Source organism: Vespa velutina, chromosome 1 (genome assembly GCF_912470025.1).
Source record: "Vespa velutina chromosome 1, iVesVel2.1, whole genome shotgun sequence".
Taxonomy (NCBI): domain Eukaryota; kingdom Metazoa; phylum Arthropoda; class Insecta; order Hymenoptera; family Vespidae; genus Vespa; species Vespa velutina.
The window spans coordinates 10259839-10273226 of NC_062188.1; the positions used below are offsets into that span (position 1 = coordinate 10259839).

The 13388-nt window shown below is 31.9% G+C and overlaps 1 protein-coding gene across 6 annotated transcripts in view; it reads right to left on the reverse strand.

Moving 5' to 3' along the window:
* The window catches only part of LOC124947262 (serine-rich adhesin for platelets), a 42490-nt gene that overhangs the window by 26319 nt on the left and 2783 nt on the right, over positions 1-13388 (reverse strand). For 4 of the 6 annotated variants that reach the window (XM_047489184.1, XM_047489221.1, XM_047489230.1 and 1 more), the window contains one exon: positions 11759-11881. In XM_047489184.1, the coding sequence (XP_047345140.1) occupies positions 11759-11881 (123 nt within the window). Of the gene's footprint in view, positions 1-4217; positions 4731-11758; positions 11882-12028; positions 12346-13388 lie in introns of those variants that run through there. The other 2 variants (XM_047489213.1, XM_047489240.1) reach the window with 2 other exon arrangements.

The following is a 13388-nucleotide window of genomic DNA, read 5'->3' on the forward strand; positions in this document are numbered from 1 at the left end:
CTTACATCGACTTACGCGAGGCATCGTGATCGAATCGCGATATTCATAGTCGAGGTTGACTTATCCTCTTCAACTCTACTAAACGCAAGAAAGTTGATAGAAGTTTTAATTAAAAACCTTGACTAAAGTACGAAATACCTGACTCGTTGGTAAATAAGAAGAAAAAAAACTTGTTTGAATGATGAAGGTATTGCAGAGGTAGGCAAAATGAATCGAGTATCGTTTAGTTTTCCTTGAGTATTTACATTGCCTCGTAAATATTTGAAAACATTTCGAAGGACAAAAAAATGATAACACAAATACATCGTCGTCGAAGAAAAACAATTCCGTTAATATTATTTTAAATATTCCTACTGAGTTCGAATTTTTTTTCGTTGCATATGATATATTTTATAATTGTAAATACTGACACTTTAAAATAAAATAATTCGATTAGAATCACTCTTGAATTCTCGTTACGAGTAATCTTATTTTTTATATAAATTTAAAATCAATTTATTTAGGCATATAAATGATAAAATTAATAGACATGTACATACACATTTAAATTTTAATAGGAAACCTGAAGATACAAAATGGGTTTCTGAATATCTCAAAAAGTTTCAAAGATAATTCTGTTAAATTTCAATTATAATAAACTTTGATTTTGTTATATGTAAGTACTTTGATTAATTGTTTGATAATATTTCGCTATGTCAAAAATATACGGAACTTCTAATGATCCTAGATAAAAACAAATGAACTTTAAATTGTTTAAACGATAAAGTAAAAATTACACGAGAAAGGCAAAAATAATCGAATATCTTTTAGTTTTGCATTGTAAACATTTAAGAACCTTTCGAAAATAAAAACAACGCAGGTATATTGTTGTCAAAGAAGAACAATTCCACTAAAATTTTTTTATATGTCCCTGCTGACTTCGAATTCTTTCCATTCCATATGTTATATTTTATAATTGTAAATACTGACACTTTAAAATAAAATAATTCGATTAGAATCACTCTTAAATTCTTGTTACAAGTAATCTTATTTTTTATATAAATTTAAAATCAATTTATTTAGGCATATAAATGATAAAATTAATAGACATGTACATACACATTTAAATTTTAATATGAAACCTGAAGATACAAAATGGGTTTCTGAATATCTCAAAAAGTTTCAAAGATAATTCTGTTAAATTTCAATTATAATAAACTTTGATTGTTATATGTAAGTACTTTGATTGATTGTTCGATAATATTTGTTAAACTTTTCGAAAACATACGAAGCTTTCCATGATTGTATCTAAAATCAAATAAACTTTAAATTGTTTAAACGATGAATTAAGTTCACGAGGAAGGCAAAAATAATCGAATATCTTTTAGTTTTGCATCGTAAATGTTTGAAAACATTTCAAAAGGAAAAAAATTATGAGAACATAGATATATGATCGATTCGACTTGCTTTTTATTCACAAGAGTAGAGATGCTTTTTCGAAAAGATACGTAATGAGAAGAAGAGATTTGAACTCGAATTCCTACTCAGATGGAAAGCGTAAACCGAAATCTATTATCGTGTTTCGCAGGAGTCGTGCCTAGATCGACGAGAAAGCGCGAAATTTTAGGTCGTCCGGAGTAACAGCTTCAGAGAGATAGCACGTTGTATGTATTTATGTATGTGTGTCGACGCTGCGAAAAAGAGAGAAACAAGAAAGAGATCGAGGGAAAAGACAGAGATGGAAAGACAAAGATATATATATATATATAGAAAGAGAGAGAGAGAAAGAGAGAAAGAGAAAGAGAGAGAGAAAGAGAGAGAGAGAGAGAGAGAAAACCGTGTCTTTCTCGATCCAACGCACGTAACACATGCTTTATGATCGTCACAAGTCGCATAACTTTGACTTGTCGTAATTTCAATGGAATTGATTACCGCACCTGTATTACTGCATACATACACATGAAGTGTCATCTCGTAGAGCATAAATTATACCAATTCGATTAAATTAATTCTCTATAATCTAATTTTATATATATATATATATATATATATATATATATATATATATATATACACACACACACACACACACACACAACTATACTATATTAAGTACAACTTATAGATTTAACAAATATTAACTGATAATTAATTTTATAATGAAAAAATTAAATAAGACGTACGAATATGCGATTTCGAAATTACATGACGTTATAGATAGTGAGTTAAAGAAAGAAAAAAAAAGCGCAAAAAAGTAAAAAATATCTCTTTATATATTTCTTTTTTTCTTTTTATGCACTTTACCGTACTATTCTTTCCTTCGAATCATCGACTTTTAGCAATCAATAGATCGCCAAGCTTGAAGGCATATCCTGTTTTAGAGTAAGTTGTGAAAGCCATTAATTATGCAACATTTTTCAGGGAAGAATAAAAAATGCACAAGTTCGAGAATTAAATTGTACATTCTATTTATGGACTTTCGTTTAACCGTTAAATGTCTATTAGACCTTTTTGTTTTCTTTTCTTTTTTGTTTTCTTGATAACCCTTATTTTCAAACGGTTTTCATACTACAAGTGCATTGTCATCGTAGAGTGCGTGCATCGGTCAGAGAAGCGATGTTGTAATTGCATTCATGTGTTAATAACGTTATATAAACTGAACACTCGCGACGAAATGGCCTGAAAAGTTTCTATTCTTTAGAGTATCAGTAAAGAATCATAAGTGTCACATTTGTCGAACGAACGGAAACAACGCAAAATGAATATTTCATCGATGATACACAGTTATTATTACTAAAAACATGTCGCCTCGAAAGCTATGAGAAAAAAATGACACGATCAACGAGAATTCTATTGAGAGATACTTGAAACGTTCATAAGAAGAAAACGTTACGATTTCTAAAACCGAAGCGAAACGAAACTTAAAGTAAAGTCGTTCCGTGAACTCGATGATCGATGCGTTTCTTTACGCACGAAGTAGCATAAATTGAAAAAGAAATTAGAAAACTGAATTAGAAATGTGTACGCACGTCTTGTTTCTTGAACGCACTTATTTAACTTATTTCTTGATCAAAAATGCATGAAAAATAAGAGAGGTAAGTAAATACCAATGAGAAATCTCTGTCATGCTTCGTATCACGTGACATTGACACGTGCTGCATTACTCCTCTTTCTCAGATAATACGTATCGAGATTAGATGTAACATTCTAGGATGTTGTATGGAATTATCTAAAAATTATTCTATTAATAGAAAAACGTTTAAACTTAGGTTGCAATTATCTCCACAAAGTGGTATTTACGTCTTTTCATCGTTGTTCAACTTGCTAATTATTTTTATATACCAACAATCCATTTTTTCCGTAACAATAATTCTCATTTCTTCGATAAAAACTTCGATAAAAACCACGATCACATACTTACCGCATTGGCGTGTAATATTTATCGATTAAAAATATCACGCGAATATCATGATCGCATTATGAACAGGGATCGGTAAAAATCCAAAATTTTATCTTCTTTTATCTATCCATAAGAATAACAGAAATAGATAAAAACCTTTGTCGTACTCGTGTTCAATGAAAATAACTATTTAATTAGACGTCAGCACCATGATGATTTATCGATACTTCGATATAAAATAATCAATTAATTTCGCAACCGAGAGACGATTCGTTAACGACGCAATCACTTGCGTAACGAACATAATCGATAAGCAAGACATCCGAGGACAAATATATTACGATGAATTCGATGAGAAAACAACACTTACAATTTTCATTATTTAAATTAAATGTATAACGTGCAACAAATTAAGACTAACCGATTTAAAATAAAAAAATTTTCTTTTCACTTGAAAGAAAAAACTAAAAACGAAGAACACTTTCTTAAAGATGTACTTGACGAACTCCAAAAAGATTTCACACTGTGAACATTAACCAACTGGAGAGATCAAAGACAATTGACAGAAAAAAACTGTCTTATTTCCCCTCACTTTCCATCTTTTTGAGGTCGTACCATAAAATTCACATTGCTTCTTCTATTCGCTCGTAGACAAAGAATGAACCCTCACGCTTTCTCTTCGAACTACGAAAATTCCATTGGAAACGCAACGGGTCATCCGTTAGCTACGATAGCTACCTTTGTAGTCCGGATTTCCTTCAGGCGAATAACGTCCTTGATGGACTTAGTAGTAATAGCGGTAGAGTAGGAAGGAAACATAAATCAAGACAGGACCTACCCCATCGTATCGTTCTGCACGGTCGATTCATTCGAGCCAAACGAAGAATATTTGCACTTATTGTCTTATTTAGCCTTCTTTTATAAAACCTTCCTTCTTCAGTATCGTCTTCAAATTTGGAACTTTTAATGAGAATGAGATATTGAGAAAGAGAGAAAGAAAGAGAAAGAAATAGAGAGAGAGAGAGAGAGAGAGAGAGAGAAAGAGAGAGAAAGAAAAAGATAGAGAGACGAATCGATAAGAGAGCAATCGCGAGCAAAGCTCGCACGACAATGAAACGGATTCGCTCGGTGATCTCTGGCTTCTCCACCTATGCCACCACTATGTCCACCCGTCCACTACAATACTTTACTATACTTTCCTATACATACACACATAAAACACGTATCTACGCACACGGAAACGTTGGTAAGTAACAATACCAAGCAAGAATAACGAGATTCGCATACGCGCGTTTCTCTATCTTTTTTCATCTCCAGTCCATCCTAACACTACTCTCCTCGACGGCACCAACGTTATTACTATTCTCCTGAAACGCGCCGTTTCTGCATTCACCGGCCCGTGAATCCGTATGCGAGTCGACGCATATGTTGTATGTATTATTTGTGTATGTGTGTATGTATGTGTATGTATAATGTATGTACGTATCTATGTATGTATGTATGTATATATGTATGTATGTACAGATGGATGGATGGATGGATGGATGGATGGATAGAATGGATGGATGTATGTCATGTAGAACACACTACAAAACCGAGACTCCGCTACGCTAAGCGTCATCGTTCGCATGAGGAAAGTTCTCTCTCTCTTTCTCTCTCTCTCTCTCTCTCTCTCTCTCTCTCTCTCTCTCTCTCTCTTTCTTTCTGTTTGCCTTTGAGATAGGCTACGGCCATGAAAACATCTCTCTTCCTCTCTTTAATCTTCAAACGATAGCATTTACGTCTTCGAAACGGTTTTTCTGGTTATCGAAATAATTGTTATAAAAGAAAGGATCAATTTTATAATACATATTCTTCGTCAAAGTGCATGTATAGAAATGCATCGATTTTCACCGTACGATATATCTCTCCTATTCTAGTATGTGAGACAGAATGTGAATCGTAATATGTTTCCGCAAGGACGACAAGGTGCATTGTCCATTATCGATCGTGTCAGGGCTCAGAGATATTCTCGAGGTGAGCGATGAAAGCAACCGCCAATGTCAAAATATGGTAAAATGATATATCATGATACATCGAATAGAAAATTTTATTATTTCATATGTTACGTACTTATGATAATACATATGCATAAAATGCTTTAAAATGTAAGAAATCAAATTTTAATTAAAAATAGAAATGAGTTTCTTTTTGTTATTTCAATTTCGAAATAGTTCTTTATCATATATATAATAAACTATAAAATGTAATAATTTTTTAATAAAAAAGGAATTAAAATTTTTTGTTGTTGTTTTTATTTCAAAATAATAATCTTTTTTATTGTTAACAATTAACATTATTAACAAAGAATAAATCACAAAATGTAAAATATAAAAAATCGAGTTTGAATAAAATAATAAAGAATCTTTTGCTATAAAATAATAAAGAATCTTGTTATTTTTATTTGCTAAAATACAATTCTTTATGCAATAATCATCATCGATTGCAACATTATAATTTTGCTCGAAAAAATGTTGAAGCGAGTAAATACTTCCGTTGAATTTCGAGTCTCCCGAGAAACAGATTGCGACCTAATAATAATCCACATATTACCCAAACTAATTCCTCTCATCCTGATTATTCGAATTCTCCTAATTGGTCAGCTAGTTGGGTAGCATGATTGAATGCGGACGAGCTCGTACAGTGCGCTTAGAGAATATAATCGATCACTAAATAGGAACAGCGGCTCTAGACATAATGCGAACAAGAGCGATTCAATTACCTACCAACTAATGCACAATTAATGTCGTTAATTTATAATAAACCGAGTGCGTAACATATTCTTTTTTATTCTTTTTCTTCCTTCTTTTTCATTCTTTCTTACAATTTTTGTATCATGATATTTAAATCACGTACGTTTTAAGAACACAAAACGATCGACAAACTGACAAGTGAATAAGAAAAACCCGTTAGTTCGACAATATTGTTGTGAGAACATCGAAACTTTAAATCCACTGTCTTTGTCGTCGATCGTTACTATACCACAAAACGATAAAACGATACAACGCACGCTCGACGTGTAAAGTCATGTACTAAACACGTATCCTATAGTTGTTGCAATTATATTCTCTTTTCTCTGGAAAATAATGTATATATTTCTTATCTCGCAAAGAAGATGGTAGCATCGCAACGAACGTGATCACGACAATAAACTAAATATCAATATCAAACTACGACGGTAAATAAAAAGTCATAGTAGTATGGAAGTACGATGAATATTTGATTTAAATTTAACTCTTGATTATTTCTAAAGTTATTGTTAGTAACGTGAATATAAATAGATGATTTGAACCCTTAAATGTATATGATTTGGAAAAATTACAGGATATCAATTTTTAACAATATAATAAAACAAATTCTTAAAACGAATCTATCACATTATGTTGCATTTTTTCTATAATATTATATATTCAGTTTTTACCACATTTACAGATTCTAGGTTGCTATTATAATATATTTTATTCTTCAAAATATTTAGAAGAATTGTTTTATTCGATAAAACGTTCGACAACACTTGACATTAACGTTATACGAATTATTATCTATTAACCATCTTTTCTTTTCTTTTATCTAAAATCCGATAACATTTTCTAAGGCGCTAACAATCCACTGTTATCTCGTAATGATAATATACACTTTTATTATATTTTATACATTTAAATTATCGTTACTCCATCGCTATCGTTCCAATCGATTTTAATCAGTTAACGGTGCTTCTCAATTTGACTTAATAACTAGGAATATTATCTTCATATTCCTTCGATTTAGTTTAACGGAAAAAATCACAGAACAAGATACTGTCACTCTTCACCATATAAAAGAAGAATTCAAATTAAATCTCTCCCTCCCTCCCTCCCTTCCTCCCTCCCACCATCCCTGTTATTCGTCGTGGAACAAGGCAGTTATTTTAATGTAATTACGACGGCGACACAGTGCTACGGCGATCATAATGAAATCATATTAACGCGATAGCATGGCCTAAATGTTATTTCACGAAGGCGAGCGTAACGCCTGGAGTTTAATAAGCCATGCGATTTTAAGCCTCATTATGAAGATCACTCGAGTTTCTTCCTGGATAATCTTATTAAAATAAAAAAAAAAAAAAAAGACGTCTTACGATCTTCTTCAGCTTATGTCACGACGAAAAATGTAAGATCGTTGCTCTTTAAAAAGTACTTGTCGTCTGAATTCTCCAGAGCGAAATCGTAAATGTCATTCACGAGTATCGGTTCTCCCGTTCTTTAAATAACAAACTTTTTAATTTATTTTATCGCTTCATCGTTCGACTATGACCAACCCCATTCACGTCACTATTCGTGAATTTTATTGGCACGACTGGACTTCGAGCCGATATTCTTGTTTCCGTTCACTTTTCTTAGAGTCTTTCTTGAAAGATTTTTAAAACATTGTAACCAGATCACTAGAAATATTTCATGTTGCATATTATTATATATTTATTAGTTACAAATTAGAGTTATCCAATAACAGGAGAAAAAATTCTTATTTTCGAATAAACATAATATTTTTAATTGTTTATTAAAATCATTTAAATTGATATGAATATTGAAATGATATAAGAAATAAAAATATCTTATTCGCAATATATTAAAAACCATCTTCTCTTATCATCTCTCTTTCTTTATCAAAGAAAAATCCACCAGAATCAGCATGTTTGACTGTGTTTTCAAAAGTGTTTTCAAAAGTGTTTTCAAAAGTGTTTTCAAAAGTGTTTTCAAAAGTGTTTTCAAAAGTGTTTTCAAAAGTACGAACCCAATTCGAACACAATTATGTTCTCGTTCACGGTTAGTTTAACCGCAGTCATTATGTGAAGATCGGCTCATTTTACTTTTTTTTTTTGGTTCTGTTGTGATCTGACACACCTATCGATTTTAGGATTGAATTTGTTTCGTTTCACGGTTACCAATCGACAATATGTCAAACCCGGTCCTCGTAGTACATCCGTTCTCTGGTATAAAAATCCTGAGAGAAGACCTTGAGGGACCTCTCCTTACTACATAGCTTTGACGTACGTACTTATGTTTGTATATATACACATACGTTGTATATATACCCATGAACAACATCGTATGGACACGGATCGGTAACCCTATCGAGTAAGTACATGCAATGTTTTCTCGTTGAGTTACTTAAAAACCATCTCGCGAGTTACTTCTTTTACTCGTGAGACGTATTCGAGTCTACGTAAAAATGTCTCTTTTAATCTTTCTCTTTTAATCTAACGTCTCGGACGTTATTACTATATTATATTATTTCTTCAATTTTTTTATTCTATCTTACGTATACAAGTTACATATGAGTTTCCCTATAAACGATCGATCGAATGACTCTCAAAGACTCTTTTTTCATTGTTTTTCAATTTATCTCGATGACTAACGTTTGTTAAAATCGATTATGTTGGAAAAGATCATCTTTCAAAACAAAATTTAATAACTCATTTTCTTGCTTCTTTCATTCTCTTCAGAAACAAAAAATATCCTTAAAGATTTTCTTTCTCATTTGCGATATGACTTTGTCACTTATGGCCGCTAAAAAGATCGACTGAAAGTTTAACGAAGACTCGGTCGAATCTGTTTCGCTCATATCCCATCTGATAATATGATGAAAACACATAATGGATTTTGTATCGATCCTGGAAGGAATTAAACTAGGGACATTTCTATAACCGACCGTAAAAACTTCTCCGGAAATGTTCGATCGCAAATGTTGAACATGGAGGGTGCACTCTTCGTTATTGATTTCATGTCGTATACGTTGAAAACTTCAAACGCCGACGCTTGTCGTTGTTGCGAGAGAAAGAGAAAGAGAAAGAAAGAAAGAAAAAAGAAAGAGAGAGAGAGAGAGACGTATTACTAACCGCTTTCATTAAATATTTACACTCGGCCTTTCTTCTTTCTTTTTCAGAATAAATAACAATAAAATGTAAATAATTGATTTACCGGAAATATCTGAGAATTAAAGAACGATTGTATTAATAATTACAAAAATCAATAAGATAATCGAAAAAATCATTTCTTTTTTCTACCAATATCAAGTTTCAACATTGAGATAAATTGTAATTGATTTGAGAATAATTACATGAAGATTTGTTTGCAATAATTAAGATAAATATATTTAATATTGACTATTATAAAATGGTAAAATTTCAATTAAAAAAAATAAAAAAAAAAAAAAAGAAAGAAAGAAAAAGGAAAAAGAAAGAAAGAAAAAGGAAAAAGAAAGAAAGAAAAAAGAAAACAATCGGAAGATAGAAAAAGATTTAAATTAACAAATATTAAAATAAATAATATTCACATATATAATAGAAAAATATAAACGACGAAAGTATAAAAACAAGATTGCAAGTGATCATTACTTGAGCAACAAAATTTTTGCGGTCCTCGGCTTTTTTAACATACATCGAAGACCGACTACGTGTTGACTATACATAATATACGTACAACATGCTTATCGATCACGAAAGATACATGGTTGTTATACATGAACATGTACGCGGACAATCTCGTGCATCCTCTTCATATATACATATGTACATTCATACATTCATACATATATACATACATATGGACAACATACGCGACACGCCTGTAACGCGAACGAAGCACGACTTAGGAGCACGAAGATAAGCGCTTTAAACCATTAAATCTTAATGGAAAAATGGAAACACGATAAAAATGTTGTATTAGATGAAATCATCAGTCGCTCGAACAGCAATTTATTTCTACTTTGCATTTCAAAGATAATAAAAATGGCAACCATTGATCTTAAAATCATTCAACGTTTTCTAGAAAAATGATGATTATTCTTTCATATAATTCGATTCATTTGTTCTTTCGTAATTAAATAGCTATATCCTAAAAGCTTTTACAAATAAAAAAATAATTCATTTAATTAATAAAGTGTGTAACAGGCTACTATTGAAGTGTCGTTTTCTCAACACGAAACAACGTTTCTGATACATCGCATGAGAGGAAAACGCTCGAAGACTCTCCAAACGCTTTTTCCCGCGTTCGAGCGTTGACCACTTCGATGATCGTTAATAATAGAGCACTCGTTGTTTTTATCGTCGAAAGCAGGTCTGCTTCTTGGTACACGTTGCGGGTGAATTAGAAACCTATTACTTCCACGTGTGTCCCGAGATAAAGATAAAGGAGAAAGAGAGTGAGAGAGAGAGAGAGAGAGAGAAAGGAGACTATATTTACAAATACATGTTAAGAGTTATTTACGTTCATTTGGTATTTAAAAATGGAGGATAGACATCTGTCGTCCATCGTCGAATCCTTTCGACTCCTACTAACTAAACACACCCTGATAACCGATAGTATCTCTAAATGTTCCATAATTAATTGCTCTCGATCTACTCTACATATAATCCTTAACTGTTCGTTACCCTTGAACGAAAATTTCTACTCGGTTAGGTCATCTCAAAATGGGTCGATCGAAGTACATCGATATAAAATACATATCCCAAGAACGTTTCTGACCCTCCTATCGAATCAATGACGCCCACGGTCAAGTGGAAGTCGTTAAAAATAAATAAGAAAAAAACTTTCCGTTCGAATTTTTAATTCGAATAAAAATCAGTTAGAAATTAATATTCTGTTAGATCAAGTTTTAATAATGCAATTCTGCAGGTCATTATCAAGCAAGTGCATTCACAGTTTGAAGTTCTTGAACTTTATTCTCATTGATGAGAAAATTATTTACGATTATGACAATTTTTATTTTTATTTATACACGATCAAAATAGTATATAAGTATTATATTCTTCTAGAAATACGAGTTATTTATCGTATGTGAATAAAATAAATATTAAATCGTTCCTGTCATTCGATTTCATTTAAATATTTATCGAGTTTAACTGATTGAATACCGATATGAATAAAGCAAATTTGTATGAAGTAAAACAAATATCCTTGAAAATATCTAAAATAATTTTATTAGAGATTTATATAAAGCAAACAATATCAGATCTACTTAAAAATTCTGTCCATATTAGTATGAATTTTTAGCTTACAAAGACGAACTATTTCATTGGAAAAGAGTTTAAAAACTTTCATCAAGATGAGAAAAAATAACATTAATAGAAAATTACAATATTATTATATATACAATGCTAATAAAATATTATTAAACAGTATAAAAATGTATTATTTTCTTCTACTTAAAAAAAAAAAAAAAAACATACAAAACTTTCAGTTCTTATAAATGCTACAAATCAATCTTTTCTATTGAAAAATTATAAAATTATAAGAAAATTATAAAAATGATACGACAAAATACGAAGATCGTAAATAATAATAATAATAATTTGAGGCTTACCTTAGCCATTTCCTCGTCCTGTTCGTACGGGAAACCTATCGAGGAGATACACCAGTCAATCTCCAGCTTCTGGTCCGACGTCGACTCTCTCGAGTGGGCCTCTCTGAAGCGGAAATTCGCGTTCTGCAAAAGGCGGATGAACGATGATTGATCCTCGAGTTCATTCCTCGTTTTAACTCAAATTTCTTGTATATAATCGCGTTCGACGCGAATAATTTGACCACAATACAATGAAATAAAGAAGGAAATAAAGAAAGAAAGAGAGCTAACGGAGAAAAAAACGGAGCCACCCTCGAACGCTCGATCGTAGGTGCGTGTGCGCGTGACTTTCCTCCGTGTGTCCTACTCGACGCGTCGATTCCAAGCGAAATTCACTCTTGCGGCTCTGCCCTCGCGCAGCGACGCTTCACCGACATCGGCGTCGCCGAGAACGACGCTCGTTATTGATCGGGGCCCGTTGTCGAGCGTCGGAGGCGTCGGAGGCGTCGGAGGCGTCGGTGCCCGTTGGAGGCTACTAGTATTACTGGAGGTGGAGGTGGAGGTGGAGATGGAGATGGAAGTGGTGAAACTGCAGGTGGAGGTGGTAATAGCGATGGTACTACTCGTGGAAAATCGGACAACTTAGTTCTGTCTCTCTCTCTCTCTCTCTCTCTCTCTCTCTCTCTCTCTCTCTCCTCTCCCTGTCTTTCTCTCTTTCCTCTCTCCCTCTACCTCTCTTTCTCTCTATTTCCGAAAGGGTTGGCGCCGCTTCAATGAGAAGAAGTACAGCTCGGTGGATCTCTTCTCTTTCCGGTCCAAAAAGACTTCTCTTAGACAAATTTTTAAGGATTTTAAGCTAACGGAACGAGAGAGTAGTCTTCTTCTAGTAATGATCACTGTATATAACTTTTATAAGGATTTTCTTTATCTCTAATTATCAGTGATGATAAAATTTATAAGCGTTACTTTTGAGATACACGTTGAAAATTTTTAAATTTTAACTTCTCATTAATAATTTCTGTACTTGAGAAAAGATTTCGTAATAATCCAAAAACAGTATTCTTTTTTCTTTCCTTTTTTTCTTACAAATTCTCGAAGATTTTTTAAAATAACGAAATCTATTTAAACAAAAAGTATGATTAAAACATGGCATTTACGATGTAAAAGATTTAAAATATTAAACTGAATTGTATAGAATAATTGTAACTTCTTTTCAACAATTTCTCTACTTAATACAAGTTTCCTTTGATAATCCAGAAATAATCTTGTTTTTTTTACTGATAAATTTTTAAGAATTTTTAAGATAACTTAATCCGAGTAAGCAAAAAATAAATAAAAATGATATAAAAAAATATATATATTGATAATATTATGCATGACTATAATTCTTTCCTATCAAAGTTGGTAATATTGCCTGCATTCATATAATAAAGATATTATCAGCAAAGCATTTTTTTAATTTCCTAAAAAGAAATTTCCTGAAAAAAATTATATTTCTTAACATAATTAAAATAAAATTAATTTGATGGATTAGATGTAGCAATAATTGATTGAGTATACATCATTTATTATGCTAGCAGAAATAATTTCGACTAATGGTATACTCATACCTATAACTATTATGACTGGAAGGAGTTAAAATTACACACTG